The sequence below is a fragment of the Sus scrofa genome, chromosome 4, assembly GCF_054392235.1.
Source record: "Sus scrofa isolate SSC_HxYL_T2T_F1_AM1 chromosome 4, Sscrofa_HxYL_maternal_Yorkshire_Landrace_v2.0, whole genome shotgun sequence".
NCBI classification, from domain to species: Eukaryota; Metazoa; Chordata; class Mammalia; order Artiodactyla; family Suidae; genus Sus; species Sus scrofa.
In genome coordinates this window covers 19,685,848-19,702,291 of record NC_139386.1, presented here as the reverse complement: position 1 = coordinate 19,702,291, position 16,444 = coordinate 19,685,848, and the positions used below count along the sequence as shown (strand labels likewise).

The window sequence follows — 16,444 nt, the reverse complement described above, 5'->3', positions numbered from 1 at the left end:
CTCCAACTCTGAGGGCTCAGTATGGTGTGATGTGTGGATACGTACTTGCGTGGTTTTCTTCTGGGAAGGCTTCAGCCAGGTCACACCCTGCTGGCCTGCAGGAACCAAGCTGAAGCCAGGAGCATACAGTAAGCCACCAAGGACAACTGGGGGTTAGGGATGGGCAGCCCCCTAGTCATGGCAACTCAGGATACATTTGAGCACCTGCTGTGCATAGCAGGGGCATCTCGCTTTGAGCTCAGGGGGTGAGGGGTAACAGGAGAAGACAGCTGTCTACCTGAAGAAATGTTTCCCTTTGCGTCACCTGAAAGCTGGGCTGCCTTTTTGTCAGAGCTTGAGATTTGAAGTCATTGAGCCCCGACTTAGTTCCTGAAAGCAATTTCAAAAGGTGGTGCCGTTGGGAGTTTTGTATGTAGTTATCAGACGTCTTAGGACACCAACAAGCAGGAAAAGACCATACTAGACAAGAGGTCAGAATGCAGATTCAGATCCAAGCTGTGCACACCCCGGGCGTGCCACCCTTCTCCAGGATGTGTGTACTCTGCAGTTGCTCCGAAACTTATCAACTGTTCTCCCTCCGATTTTAACCATGTTCATGCTCTGCTTTCCCTTCTAAAAGCAAGGCTCCCTCCAGGGTCACCTCTGCTGAACAGGGATGCTGACCATTAACATGCCTGTAAACACTCCGAGCTTAGTAATGCCCCGAATTAGGTGAAGGGAATATACTAAGCATTGGTCATGTTATTAAAAGCTCACTTTTGAAAGGTAGAGCCAGATTGGGAAGCTCAGGAGACAAGGTAGCTTTTGGCAAGAAGAAAAGGTAGCTTATCGTGAAGTAAGTGTGTCAAGGCCCTAGGGACCCGTTCACTGTGACAGGTCTTACTGGGAGGAAGGTGCCTCTCCAGAGTGGGCTTAATTCTCTCCTCTGGCCCATCCTCTATCTTCCAAAGCTGCCATAGTGAGCAGGACTTCAATCTGGATTTCACAGAATCTCTGATCCGGGGTTGGAGAGAGAGAAGGAGAGAATGAGAAAGAGAGAGAAAAAAAGGGGGGGGCGGGGAAAGAGAGAGAGAGAGAGGGAGTGTGTGTGTGTGTGTGTGTGTGTGTGTGTGTGTGTGTGTGTGTTTAGCAGAGAGGCATTCATGCACCTTCCTGTCTCCCCCTACTCCCCCTCCAGCCACACACACCACACATGGGGAGATGAAATCTGTTCTCTTTTCACATACACACTTGGGTCCCTTTCCCAGCCTTGGAGGTTTGGGAAGGGCTGTAATTTTGAGTCTGACAAGAACAGCTCATCTCTGCTGTTTCACATTAGCATCCGCTGTCACAGCCCTCGTCTGCCTTGAGAGCCTGCTTCAAAACCTGCCTCCCCTGCCTACCTTCTCAATTCCTCCCCTCCTCTCTCTCCTCCCCTCTCGCAGGCACTCAGAGCACACTGTGTTGAGGTCTTTTTATAGCACTTGCCACAATCTGCTCCTGAATCAGATTTGATGGTGTCTGTTTCCCCCTTATTTAGAGCTTCTGGAGACAGAACCTTGCCTTTTTTCCCCCCTTTTTTCTTGGTGTCCTTGTCCAGTGCCTGGCAGCAGATTTGAAACCAGTCCAGGTTTATTACATATTATGTTTAATTCCAAAGGATCATATAGCCTCTTCTTCAGAGGTGTCGAATTATCATAATCTCTGTATCATATGATTATGCTTATCTATTTGAGTTCCCTGTCCCCAATAAACAGTGGCCAATTGTTCTTTATTATTCTTTGTACTGGCACCTAGAGTCTCAATAAATGATTCTTGAATTAATAGAAGTTTAATATATCATTATGTATATATCTCTAATGATGTTTATGTATCATTATGTATGCCTCTTCAACAGTATTTAAAGTTACATAGCTGATTTGTGGTGGGAGAGTAAGGAAACTCTACCAAAAAGAGGCTGAGAAAAAATTAAAAAGTCGGAGTTCCTGTTGTGGCTCAACGGAAAAGAATCTGACTAGTATCCATGAGGACGCAGGTTCGATCTCTGGCCTGACTCAGTGTTTTAAGGATCCGGCATTGCTGTGAGCTGTGGTGTAGGTTGCAGACACGACTCGGATCCCCCGTTGCTATGGCTGTGGCGTAGGCTGGCAGCTACAGCTCCAATTTGACCCCTAGCCTGGGAATTTCCATGTGCCACAGGTACGGCCCTAAAAAGACCAAATAAAATAAAATAAAACAAAGTAAAATAAGATAAAAATAAAAAGGTATTATCACCTTCAAGTTTATTAAACAGTATGAAAGAATAGAGAATCTTTTGCCAGAAACCTTGTTTCTTTCATAGCTACTTAAAAGGTTGTGGTTACATTTTTTAAAATATGCATCAATATTCATGACTTAGATTTCCTTTATAAAACCTTCTGGGTTGATGGCAAATGTTTGATTTGGAGTTAGGACTTGAGCTGTACCGGCACTATTATCAATGTATTAGCATGGGTGCTTTCATTGTCATTGTTTAAGTGATAATTTATTATGTTTTCCAGAATGTTTTTCAAAGTACTAATGAATTGTATGACTGAGCTTTTTTTTAAGAAACTGAAGTCAATATTTGTATTTTTCCCCTTTAGTGACTTGTACAATTGGGATATTATCTAGCAAAATACATATGATTATTGGTTTTTAATATTTGGCACTCCAGCCGTTCTCATATGGGAACTAGGAATTTGTTCACCAAGTAGATATCTGAAAGCCTTCTATTGGCCACGCGTGTGTGCCTGCCTGTCATATAGGTGATATCACCTATACGAGTGGGGGGTTTGATTCGCACTTGTGGTGGATGTCTCCAGGACAGGTGGATAGCCTAGGTCTCTGTGTTGCCTAATATAGCACAGTGCCTGTCTGAGACTTCGGAAAGAATTATTATGTAGATTAATACATTTCAGGGGATGCATAGAAGGCAGCAGTAGGCTGCCAAGAAGGTCTGACAGTCTAGGTGGACTGAAAGCCAGGGACATTCAGTTATAGTGTTTCTTATCAATGGAACACATCCACAGCAGGGAACTGGCCCAGAGGAGGAAGGCTGGGGCCCTGAGCACGGGGCGGAACTCCAGAAAGACCTTCTGGTTGATGCACTATTCAGGATGAGCTATGTATGGGTGTTTCTCAGATACCCATGGGGAGGGAATGACATTCTGGGCCAGGCCATTCAATTGTGAAAGAGTTTTGTCTTTTTTTTTTTTTTTTAACTGCATAATGTAAGATGTGAGGCATGTGGTGACAAGAGACAAGTGTGAAAAAGATTCATCATAAAGGGCCTGCAATGCCATGCTATGCCTCTCTCTCTATAGTGGGAGTAAGGAGGATACTGTCGCTGGTAGATTCCTAAAACTGACCATCTCCAACCCCTAAGCATTTCTCTCTGGTGTGGTCTCACTCACTCCCAGCTGTCTCAGCCAGCTATCTGGGTATTTCCTCACCTGTTCATTTGCTCTCATGTCCCACGTCTGATCAGTCACTGACCACCATCGCAGCTACTTCTGAACCCCCTGTGGTCCACTCAGATCTCTGTGTCCTTAGTGTCTTGAGTCCAGCGTATGCTCTGTTATCATAACAGTCTCCTCTGTGGTCCCTCAGCCCTCCGTCCTTTCCCCTCCAGTCCGTTGTCATACTCAAGCCAGAGAGAAGCTTCTAAACACAAATCCGATCATGCTTGTTCCTGCTCAAGGTGATCTCTGGCCCCCCATTGCCCCAGGGTGAAGTTCATCTCCTTTGCTGACCTTCAGGACCCTCCAGCTCAGTCTCCCGTTGGCATCTCCGGCCACGCTCCGCACAGTGCCTGCTGCTTCTGTCATGCTGAGCCCTGCCCTTCAGCTCTGCCAGGCTGTCTCTTAGCGCTGCCCATCCGCATCGTCTCAAGACTGACACCATGCCCTGGACCAGCCTTCTCTGCCTCTGCTCCTCCCCCAGCCCTGTCCTTTGGGTTGTTGCTTCTAGGGAGTATTTTCAGACTTTTCAAATCTGGATTTAGAGCCCTCACCGCGTGGACTTGCAGGGCCCAGTATTTGCCCATTTGTGACGGGTGTGAAGCAGCGGTTTTGTCCCTTGGTTCATTTTCTCTTTCCTATAAGAGACTGTGACTTCTGTGATGGCCAAGGCCATTGTTTACCATTTCCTTCCTAGCACCTGGCACCGTAGGTATTTAGGGAATGGTATATCTGTGACTATCTGGAGGGCCCACGCCTGTGCCCAACACACAGAAGAGTATCAGCAAATGGTGGAAGATTTGTATTGTTTCCGATCATATACAGTGGCTACAGCTATTCTGTGTATGGGCAATCATCTCACCTGTACAAATAGGTCATAGTAAGGACGGAAACCTGCTCGCTAGAAGTGACAGGTTAGAACGTCATGGCTAATCTTTGCTAAGAGCCTCTCTGAGGAGCGGTGAAAGCAGAAGCCAGTGGACAGTGGGTTGAAGCGTACCAGCAAGGAGAGGAGGTGGAGAGCAAGCAGAGATGGATTTGTAAAAATGGTGGGCTGAAAAAAAAACATCCTTAGAGAGGGCAGTGGAGATTTTCAAAAGAAAATTGTGTTGGACGGTGAGAGAGTGCTGGACCTGTCATGGGTGGAGGGCGAGTCCCACGGAAAAGCAGGCATAGAACTAGGTGTAGAGTCAGATCAGGCCCAAGAGCAGAAGCGCTGGCTCGCACCTGCGAGAAGGCATCTCGAGTGGTGATGGAGAAAGGTCTCTGGCCAGGTTGCGGGAACACATGCAGGGGTCCGGGAGAAGCCAAGGCAGCACCCAAGCATGTTCAGTTCTGTGGCCCAGACTGATTACTGTCTTTCTTTTTTCCTTTAGGTGTTGGGGGGACTCGTGTGGATCCTAGTCGCCTCCTCCAATGTTCCTCTACCTCTGTTGCAAGGATGGGTCATGTTCGTGTCTGTGACAGCTTTTGTCTGCTCCCTCCTCTTCCTGGGCGTGTTCCTCTCTGGCGTGGTGACTCAGATTAATGCCAACTGGAACTTCCTGGTAAGAGATTTTTAAATGTCTTTCAGGAAAATGGGAGAAACTTATACATATCTCATTCCTTTTTTTTTTTTTTTTTTTTTTGGCTTTTTTAGGGGCCACACCTGCATCATATGGAAGTTCCCAAGCTAGGGGTCGAATTGGAGCTTTAGCTGACAGCCACAGCAACTGGGGATTCGAGCCATGTCTGCGACCTATACCACAGCTCACGGCAACGCCAGATCCTTAACCCACTGAGCAAGGCTAGGGATCAAACCTGCATCCTCAAGGATCCTAGTTGGGTTTGTTAACCATTGAGCCATGAAGGGAACTCCCTATGCATATCTCATTCTGTCCTGAAAAGCCAGACAGAATGTCCCCTGTTCTGTCTGTTGCCTCTAGTGGGAGAGGAAAGCTGTCCCCTATTCTTTCTGTGGCCTCTAGTGCGAGTGGAAAGGTCAGGCCCCGGGGACCGACCACAGTGCTGACATGTGGCCGGCCTTGCTGGACAGCAGGGTCCCAGACTGTAAAATGCCTGTGCTGACAGAGCTGAACAATCTCTCTGTTACTCTTTTATGAGTTAGATGACCTTTCTGCAAAGACTGTTTTATTTCATACAACAAACGAATCTCATTACAGTTATTGAACTATCGAACGCATGCCTTTGGGAGATGGATGCTGTGATGTATCTTAACATTTTCCATCGATTCCAGCTTCAGATATAAAATACATATATTCTTTTCAGAAAACAAGCAGCTCCATATTCTACCCTCCAAATCCTTAGAAAAGGAGAGGGGATATTTTATCTTTCAGTGCCTGTTCTAGGTTAGCAAGAATTGATACGTTTTAAGAATAAATTTGCAATCAACACCATTTTTCAAACTATGACACCATTACATTGGATCAATGTATTTTCCCTTTTTCCCATATAATATAGGGAGCCTCTTTCACACGTGTGGTTATTCACTGGCCCTATGGAGCATGAATTCCAATCCGTGGTGGAAAGCGCTTTAATGGAGTTCATGAAGAACTGCCATTAGGTGGTTAGAAACTTAAATCAGACCTTTATTCCAACTTTATGGATGTTCCTTTCAAGTGTGGTAGCATTTTATTCAACATGGAGGAAGGTATGTGTTCTTGACTGACTTATAGAGCGTAAGGAGAACCATCATCCCAAAGGGTATCTGCAGTGAAGTCTAGATCGTGGCTGCCCATCCATCAGCCCACAGCAGGTGGTGTGGGTGAGAGTACAGCCAAGGAGGAAGCATAGTGCACTGGTTACAACCATCCACAGGCCTTGGGGTTAATCTGGTTTGCTTAATAACCCTGTAGCCTTGGGCAAAATGTAAACCTCATTTCCTCCTCTGTAAAATGGTAGTAATGATACCAACCTCACCAGATGCTATTAAGGAATAACGGGATTCATGTTTTGTAGAGATGCTCGGCTTGTGTCTGATTTCAAGGAAGTGATCAGTAATCATCATAGCTCTTTAAACACACTGAGACTTGCAGTTTCACACTTTGAAAGTTCTTCTGTTTCTTAGGCTGCTGATGCAATGTATGTCTACATTTTGGCCTCAATTTCTCATTAGCAAGGAGAAAATATTTCTAATAATTGGTCAAGTGACAAAGGTCAAAGATCCCTATTTAAGTTACACATAGTTGCATTATCTCTTTCTAAATGCCTGGCTTTCTGATAATAATGCATGAATGAATCAGTCAATCCCTGATGTTGGTAAGTGCCACCAGGTTCTTTTCCTTTCAGGCTTGAAGATGGTATTTGGCCCGTATGTACCAGTAGCACAGCCCTCTGATACTTTGCCAGTAGTTACTACATAGCCATGGCCCCAGCCTACTGCCTCTTTCTAAGTCCTCTGCTCCCCCTTCCCCTGGCCCTTTCTTGGAGAATTTCCTGGACCTCCTATAGCTCAGGAACTAAGGCATTCATGTCTGTAAAAGTAACAAGTCTCCAGGATCCTGCCATCCTCAGTATTCTTTCTAACTGGTTGATGTATACCCACTACCAATGTTTAAATATTCTTCTTTTTTTTGTTTGTTTTTTTTTAGGGCTGCACCCATGCCATATGGAGGTTCCCAGGCTCAGGGTCCAACTGGAGCTGTAGCTGCCAGCCTACACCAGAGCCACAGCAAGGTGGGATCCAAGCCTCATCTGTGACCTAAACCACAGCTTATGATAACACCGGATTCTTAACCCACTGAGCAAGACCAGGGATGGAACCCGAGTCCTCATTGATGCTAGTCGGGTTTGCTAACTGCTGAGCCACGATGGGAACTCCAAAATATTTTTCCAAGTATCACTCCTGGTTTTACTACACATATCTGTATCCTCTTTTTTCCTTCTATTTATGTTGAATCTTATCTACAGTATTGAGTCCAAGCATTGACATTGACTTTTCTAAATTTATAGGTTTAATTGGGTCTTCTAAATTTGTACTTCTTCCCAGTTTGTGGCATTGTATCTGATGTACAGACAATAACATGTAGAGATTTTTTAAGAAATTAAACCACTTTATGAGAGGGACTGTAGAAACTACCAGTTTGTTCCATTGGTTACCTGCAAAGTTTATCATACGGATTTTTTTTTTTTTTTGCCTTTTTTTTTTTTTTTAGGGCGGCAGGTGCGGCATATGGAAGTTCCCAGGCTAGGGGTCAAATCAGACCTGTATCTGCCAGCCTACACCATGGCCACAGCAATGCGGGATCCGAGCCACATCTGAGACCTGCATCACAGCTCATGCAATGCTGTATCCTTAACCCACTGAGCAAGGCCAGGGATGGAACCCGCATCCTCACGGATGCTAGTCAGATTCATTTCCACTGCGCCACAATAGGAACTCCTTATCTTATGGGTTTTTAACTAGAGTAATTCACTCTTACTGAGGGGAAAAATGGTGACAGCAACACACAGGACACAATACAATGGTTGTTACAGCACTATCTTGTTGTATGGTGGGCATAACTTCAAGGAGCCAACTCTTCCCTTCAAAAAATTTACTTATTTATATACTTACATGGTATTTGGAAAGGGCTCCGTTTTTCCCCCTCTTCTTTTGTGATTTTCTATATACTTAGTCATTTTTGCCCACATGGTTGCTTTTGATAGGTTTTGCAATTTATCTTGTACACTCTCAGGCAGGAAAATTTTTGAGCCATGCATGGAATTGTCACCATCTGATGACAGTTTTTATTTGCTGCATTCTGGAATTGTTAGGCATTAATGACTCAAAACTTATCGTTTCGCCCTGTGGTAACAGTCTTAATGTCTCCTGTATGCCATGCATGAAAGAAGGAAGTGTGTTTTAATAAAGAATTTATTTTCTAGAAGTATTCACTGTGGGATATTAACTACAATAGGTAGAGTGTGTCTCGTTTTTATCGATCATGCGATTAAATTAACGTTTATGGCTGAAGTCTTCAGTATTTTTTCCCAAGCTTTCTAGCTTTGGTGTAAATGGTGAAATAAAAATATAGTATGTAATAATATACATATTAAATGCTAAAAACTTGCCCCTTGGATAATAATACATGTGAAATGCCCGCTGTAGAAGCTGTTAACAAAAATATACTGCAGGGTGTTGATGGGATATTAACTCAGGTAAGATAATGCCAGTGACAGAGGAAATAACTTAATAACAATTGAGTTTTGTACGAAAAGTTCCTCTACTTTTTGTATAGGAAGTATATGTTTGTGTTTTAGTATATCAGGAGATACTCTTCTGTACCTTCTGTATCTTCTGTATCTTTCAGTATATGAAGTGACAATCTAATGGATAAAAATAAAAACTGCTCAAAAATAAAATAATTATAAAATGTATATAATTAAAAATATATAAAATATACAATAATTGTATTATAATTGTATTACAATAATAATAAAATAGTTACTATATATTAACTCTAATAAGATGGAGTTTAAATGTTATTTTACTTGAATTTTAAAGCCAGGAATTCTATGGTCCCTTAATCTAAACTGACATTATGTATTTTACTATAAAATTCATTGTATCCAAATGTTTACCACTGTACCTATTACAGTGGATTAATTAGTTCTCATTGGGATTCTAACAGCTTGACATTGCTAAGGGAGCCGAAAGAAGTGGCAGAGGTAGTTCAAGACTGCTTGATTAAATGTTCTAATTTTCCCGAACCTAAACTTTATTTGAAATAAGAAACAGCAAAAGAAAAGCCTATGCTTTTTAATTGTTGCCATCTCTTCCATCCTCTTTCAGGATTTTGCTTACCATTTTACAGTATTCGTCTTCTACTTTGGAGCCTTTTTACTGGAAGCAGCAGCCACATCGCTGCACAGTCTGCATTGCAATAGAACCACAGAGCTGCAGCCGCTCTTGAATGACAACCAGTATAACATCAACGTAGCAGCCACGGTAAGTGTTTGATGAGTACAGTTTACCAGTGCTCTCCTTCCTCTGTCAAAGTCTCCAAGAAACTCCTCTGGCAGCCAGAGTTTTCCTTAATAAGAGCCATCAGCATTAAGCATATACGAGCTGTTTATCTGTACAATAACCTTATGAGCAAAGTTCTTATCCCCAGTGCTGTGGAGGATGAAACTGAAGCTCCAGGAGGCTGACATCCTTGTGAGGTCATACTGGTCCGTGGTAGCGGTCAGCTTTGCACAACAAAGTCGACTTTGTGAAAAGAATTAATTGTGCTTTTTACTTCTTGTAGCTTCCAACACACGTAAGAAGCGTCGTTCTCCCCTTTCTCTCTCTGCCTAAGTGAGGCTGCCTTAATAAACCTCTCCATGCTTCGCCTTCTACAAGCCCCAGCTCATCCACACCCTCCAATAGAAGTAATTGTTTTAGTGTCTCATTGCTCTTTGTTCTTTAAATTGTTTTTTATTTTTTATTAAAGTATAGTTGATTTACACTGTTGTGCCAATTTCTGCTGAACAGCAAAGTGACCTACATATATATATATATATATATATGTATATATATGTTATATAACACACATATGTACGTGTGTGTTATATATATACACATATATGTATATATATATATGTGTATATATATAACACACACGTATATATGTGTGTTATATATATAACACATATATATGTATATATATGTGTTATATACATATGTGTATGTGTCATATATATACACATTCCCTTTCTCATATTATCTTCCATTATGTTCTATCCCAAGGGACTGGATATAGCTCCCTGTGCTGTACCTTAGGACCTCAGAGAAGTAAATCTTTAGTTTCTGAGTTTTAATGACTCTTAAATATGTGAGCCATTCATTTGTGACCTTGAATCCCTCATTTTTGTTTTTATTTCAATATACTTGAGAGAAAGACAGTCTTTCACTGAAAATAGATATCAAAAGTGGTCGTTCATGCAGTGGCCAGCCAGCCTAGCATGCATGGGTGAATGCAATCAGCTGAGCTGACTCACAGCAGGGGAACCACCTCACCGATCAGATGATCCGATGTACCAAAGTATAAGCAGATTTCTGGTCAAAACAGAAACTTCTCCTGTCAATGTCAGGTATAGACCTGATGATCCAGCTTATATCATTAAAAACACACCAGGCTGGAGTTCCCTTTGTGCCTCAGTGGTTAATGAACCCAGCTGGGATCCATGAGGTTGCAGGTTCGATCCCTGGCCTCGCTCAGTGGGTTAAGGATCCGGCATTGCTGTGAGCTGTGGTGTAGGTTGCAGACATGGCTCGGATCCTGCATTACTATGGCTGTGGTGTAGGCCAGCAGCCATAGCTTTGATTCAACTCCTCACCTGGAAATTTCCATATCTTGCCAGCGGGGCCCTAAAAAGCAAAATAAATAAATAAATTAAAATGCACCAGGCTTTTTCTTTTTCTTTTTTTGATGGGAATCATTATTTGGGATCACATTTATCAGAATACCTGTGCTTCTAGGGCATAAACTAGAGCAGTACTTTAAATAGAATGGGGGGAAGCTACAATGTATGCAGCCCCCCAAGATTCTGATCTCCATGAAGATAACATAAAATTCCTAACCTGCCACTACAAAGAGGACATTGAGGACAGCTGGTCACTACCTGTTATCAATCAAAGTCCATTAGGATTTATACTTTCCAATTTATAATTTGAATGTATCATTGCTCTAAAAAAAAGTGAACTATCCCGAACTTTTATAAATCATGTATGAGATGTGAGAGAGGGTTCCCAAATTTGACACACCTGCACAATTTGCATATCATCACAGATAGGGTATAAAACCTAAATAAACTTTAAGGTATTGAAACAAAGCAAATTTTATCAACCATGGAAGAGGAAACACTGGACTCTCTCCAAGATGATAAAATCTCTCTAATTCTGTGGTCTTAAGAAGAGCACCTTGTTTCATGAAAAGGATATCAAAGAAAGCAGATCTCCCAAATTAGGATGTGTCAGGCAGTAATAAAACAAAAATAGTTGTCTTAGATTTGGGAATATTTGTGACATTTGTAAGCTTTTCAGAATTCATAGTCATTGAGATTTCTTGTTCTAATTAAATAGTCACATTTGTACTTTAAAGAGATCATTCTCATTCAGCAGAAAAAGTCTATATCAGAGATGTATCAGAGAGACAGTGAGCAGAAGACGGGTGGGGAGAAGAGCAGAATGGTATAGTTACCATGTTCTGTAGGTGAGTCAGATATTCCTTCTGAAAGCTCCGATGTCCTGGTAAAGGATCCCTGCACCACATCATCGTATGTTAGTTTGTTGAATGGCGCTGGTAGTTCTCTATGGCTCCTAAACCCCCAAAAGGTGAGGACAGTATCTATTATTTGTTTATATGGACCAAACATACCCACATACACTCAGCAGGTGGTAAAGAAGTAAGACGTACTAAGAACAGTAATTCGGAGCTCAGTGCAGACTTGAGGATTATCTTGCACGCCAGCCTGATGGTTCATTTCTATGGGTTTTCTCTGTTCAGCTCTAAAGTCACTTTCCATTGTAACAGCAATGATTTGCTACCTCCTCAAGTCCTGATAGTTGCACCTCGCTTGGCTGTGAGGTCACTGTCCAAATAGTCAGTCCAAATTCCATTGTGAATTTTTCACATATGTACCACGTTAGGAGTACCACCAGTACTTAATAAGTGAGTCCAGCGCGTGAACCAAGGCTCAACCTAAGGCTGTCCTCAAATGAGAAAATTATTAAAGGCTAGAATATTTAAAAGATGGGTTAGTGGTGTGAGGGGATAGTCATCAAAAAAAAAAAGAAATGACCATAAATCATTTTGTTTAGGATGGATGTATCTTTAGATGGGTTGGTCAGCCTTCAGACAGTTGTTGCCTTGGACGAATGTTTTCTTAAAGTCAGTGTTATCCATCTGATGTGAATTTGCGTTTTCTTTTTTCTTAGATTTTCGCCTTTATGACGACAGCTTGTTATGGTTGCAGCTTGGGTCTGGCTTTACGACGATGGCGGCCGTGACACTCCTTACACACTAACTCTCGGTGTGTTAGTTTCATTTGTGTACTTTCTATGTCTGATTTCAATTTGGATACCATTTTGTCCAGATACAACAACATCCCCAAAGTAATTTTTTTGTTTTATGGAGAGAATTTAAGTTAAGGTTTATTTCATGGATGGAATTTTAATTTTATTATGATGTTAAGCAGAGAAATGGCCTTTAGTTTTACATCTGTTTCTTTCTCTTTCTCTCTCTTTTTTATTTTAAAGAAAATTTCCCATACAATACACAGCTGCTATTCACGAAAAGGGGGTATCTCTCGTGTTTGGTCACTGAGTCACCTGAACCTTAATTTTAAAAGGTAACTAAAACTCCCTAAAAGACACATTTCAAATAGGCTTCCCATTGAACTCTGTGTTTTAGTGTAAAAGAGGGATGGGTATTTGTTCTTTTCTCTAAAGTTCCAAATAGTAAATGCTTTAGACTTTGTGGGCCATTCAGTTTCTGTCACAGCTGCTTACCTCAGCTGCAGCTTCATGAAAGCAATCACAGACAGTACGTAAGTGGGTGAGTGTAGCTGTGTTCCAATAAATCTTTATTTACAAAAGCAGGCAGCAGGCTAGATTTGGCCCGTGGGCTAGAGGCTGATTGGTTATGTGTTCTGTATTTTATTGAGCTGATGCTGAAAGGGATAAAGCAAATTAGACAACCCACATACTATTTAATCTCATTATGCAGTACTCACATCACCTTTGGGTTAATGGTCAAATGCTTACCCTTGAAGGGACATGTAGTTTCTCAAGCTTATTCAAGCAGAGTCTTGGGTACAGGAAAAAAGTAATTTACGAAGTGAACCGTAGTTGCTTAACCAACCTACGGGTTTGCTAACCACTGAGCAAAACTCTCATCTGGCATCTTTATTTAATACGAGAGCCTCAGAGACCACTAACCACTCCTGGAACTGGTATCTAGCTCCTCATGTCTTACTTTGGGTTTATTTATGCTTCAAATACAGCTGTTTGCCACGTGCATGAATATACGAATGTTTGTGTGTGGTTATGTGAGGCTTTACCAAACAGAGTTCTCTGAAGGGTGAACTTTTTACTTCTGATGCTTTTATATGACTCAGTTAAATTTGAATGGAGGATGAGATATAACTTAAAAGTCCTTGCCTGCTTAAAGAATAGCCTGATGTCCACGTTGTTTTTGCATCGGTGGCAAATACACAGAATCGGTTTTAAAGCTACAGCTCTCATAAAAGCTTTCTCTGGCTGAGTAGCACAGAAAAGTATTTTAACCCACCTCAGAGACACTGGTCGTAGCAAAGTGCCAAAATGGCTTGAATGGGAGAACGAGTTGGGCCCCACACTTTTCACGCACAATACTAATCTCTTGCCCCAAGAGAGAAAACTCTTGGAAAAGGGCATTTTTTATTATTTTACACTTTCAACCCTTGGCTTTTGGGCTGAATCATCCCTTATAAGTGCCATGTAAAAGTTAGACTGTTAGAGTTCATAGAACACACAATGGGCCTGAATGAATAGCCTAGTCAACTCTCAACGATCAAATACTGTTTATGTAATAATCCCCTGGAAAGAAGACTCTTACTAGGGTTTGGTTTGTGATATAATTATGAAGATTAAAAGAGATGTTTAATATGTGGCAAGAGGAAATCCATCTTATGACTTACACTGAGGTCATAGCTTTTCTATAATACCCAGCTTCCTTGGTTTTTTGAGCTCCGTACCACACACGTAAACCTGTATTATGAATTGTATATTACAAAGTCATAAATGTGCCATAAGGATATGTAGCCTATTCTGGCTGGAATTGTTAAAAGTTAGTCTGCTAGATTTAGTTGTGAGATTTTATTTTTGTTTCCAAAGTCTAACAAGTCCTTGCTTGGTGGCATTAAATTAAATGATTTCTTGAAACTGCTTTGGTGGCACTTTTGTAAATGGATTGCTTCTAGATCATTAAGAACCAAGCCTAAAGCTCATCTAACTGTGAATACTTAGAATTGTAGATTAATCATGATCTAGATTTGTGAGTTGACTGACAAAGCACTTGAACAAAAATTAAACGGCATTTGAGAATTTCTTTATGTAACTTAGCTGTAAAAAATGAGAGTGTTGGTTTGGTTTTAAAATCTGGTAACTCCATGATGAGAAGAAATTTATTTTATAAGTGTTATGACTCTAATAAAGTATTCATTTGATAATCTTTTAGGGTCATCTAATTTTTATACATTTCACTTTGAAATTCAGTTAAAGGTTTGATATAAGCTTGACAGATTTGGAACTTCCAGACTCATATATAATATATAAGAGTTCTGCTTTAAACATTTCTGCATAAGAGACAATCTCTCAGGAAATGCCAATAAATCTTTTGTCTTTGATGAAGGTTCAATAGGTAAGTCTTTGGAGGTAATATTATAAAGGAAGTTTATTTAAAATTTTTTTCCATATAACTGGGTATTCTTTTTTTATTTTATGATTTTTATTTTTTCCGTTATGGTTGATTTACAGTGTTCTGTCAATTTCTACTGTACAGCAAAGTGAGACGGTCATATATATATGTATTTTTTTTTCTCATATTACCTCCATCATGTTCCATCACAAGTCACTGGATATAGTTCCCTGTGCTGTACAGCAAGAGCTCATTGCTTATCCACGACAAATGCAATAGTTTGCATCTATTAACCCCCTACTCTCAGTCCATCCCACTACCTTCCCCTCCCCCTTGGCAACCACAAGTCTGTTCTCCAAGTCTAAATTATACTCTCTTTTATTTAAAAAGTATTTGTCCAGGCTTCATATATGCCAGGCGGTGTTCTAAGCATTTTGTCAAATATTCGTTCATTTAATCCTCACTGTGACAACTCTTTGGAGCAGATGTTATCATCGCATTTTAAAAAGGAGGGAACTAAAACACAGACCTTCAGAAACACCTCGGGTCACATACACAGAGAGTGGGAAAGCTGTGGTTTGTTTGTTTTTGTTTCTTAAAGTTTGAAGTATAGTTGGTTTACAAGGATGTCATCATTTCTCTTGTATAATGAAGTGATTCAGGTTGCACGTCCATTCTCTTTCAGATTCTTCTCCTACATACATTATCACAGAATGCTAGGTAGAATCCGCTGTGCTATACAGTAGCATTGGCCAGTCATTCCATATATTCACAGTGTGCATATGCCCAGCAGTCTGGCTGTAAAGTCCAGGCCCTTCATTGTTGTGGATGTCTCAGTTCTACCAGTTTTTAGCCTTTTTATATATCTAAAAATATTACCCTCCCCCAAAGAAGTTAGAATGGTTAATAACATTTTATGTTTATGATGGATGTCATCTTTTAGAACATTTTTGTCATAACCAAGGGCTCATGAGTTTAGCTGTAAGAACTTAGGCCAAACCTGCATGATAGGGAAAGAGTTAGGCAGCTTTGGTCTGCAAAGTTCCCCGAGGTGCTTGGCTGCCTATTTCTCGGGTCCACTAATTCTAGTTATGGACCATGTGGCTTCAGTCTGCTCCTTTGCCTCACGTCACGTCAGCCCGTTCCTGAATCAGCTCGGCTTTCTGATCACCCTGGAACTGACGTCAGAAGGGTTCTCTAGTCTGAGACACACTGTTCAACCTTTACACATAAAGTATGAATTTCACCTCCGCACATGCCAGAACCTGGAATTCCAGGTCATCGTCATGAAGATTCTGTCCTCAACCTCATGCTTCAAGTTTGTTACTAAGTGATCCAGCATCTCGGGTGGCAGCTTAATGTATTCACGGGGAGAAAGACCAGGGTTATGGGGCAAGGTGGTCATCTTTATACGACCTCTCCCTCACTTCCAGTGGTGACTGGCAATCCTTGAAGTTCTTTGGCTTAAAACTTCATCAAAGGAGTTTCTATTGTGGCTCAGCAGAAATGAAGCTGACTAGGATCCATGAGGTTGTGGGTTCGATTCTTGGCCTCACTCAGTGGGTTAAGGATCCGGTGTTGCTGTGAGCTGTGGTGTAGGGGGCAGACACACCTGGAGCCCTC

At 41.4% G+C, this 16,444-nt stretch overlaps 1 protein-coding gene across 4 annotated transcripts in view; it reads left to right on the top strand.

Moving 5' to 3' along the window:
- Nucleotides 1–14,635, top strand: part of MAL2 (mal, T cell differentiation protein 2) — a 76,769-nt gene extending 62,134 nt beyond the window's left edge. For 3 of the 4 annotated variants that reach the window (XM_085020366.1, XM_005662876.4, NM_001161639.1), the window contains 3 exon segments: nucleotides 4,835–5,005; nucleotides 9,232–9,387; nucleotides 12,361–14,635. In XM_085020366.1, coding sequence (XP_084876492.1) covers nucleotides 4,835–5,005; nucleotides 9,232–9,387; nucleotides 12,361–12,432 — 399 coding nt within the window. In that variant the 3' untranslated portion in view covers nucleotides 12,433–14,635. 4 annotated transcript variants of the gene reach the window in all.
- The last annotated feature ends 1,809 nt before the right edge of the window (nucleotides 14,636–16,444 follow it).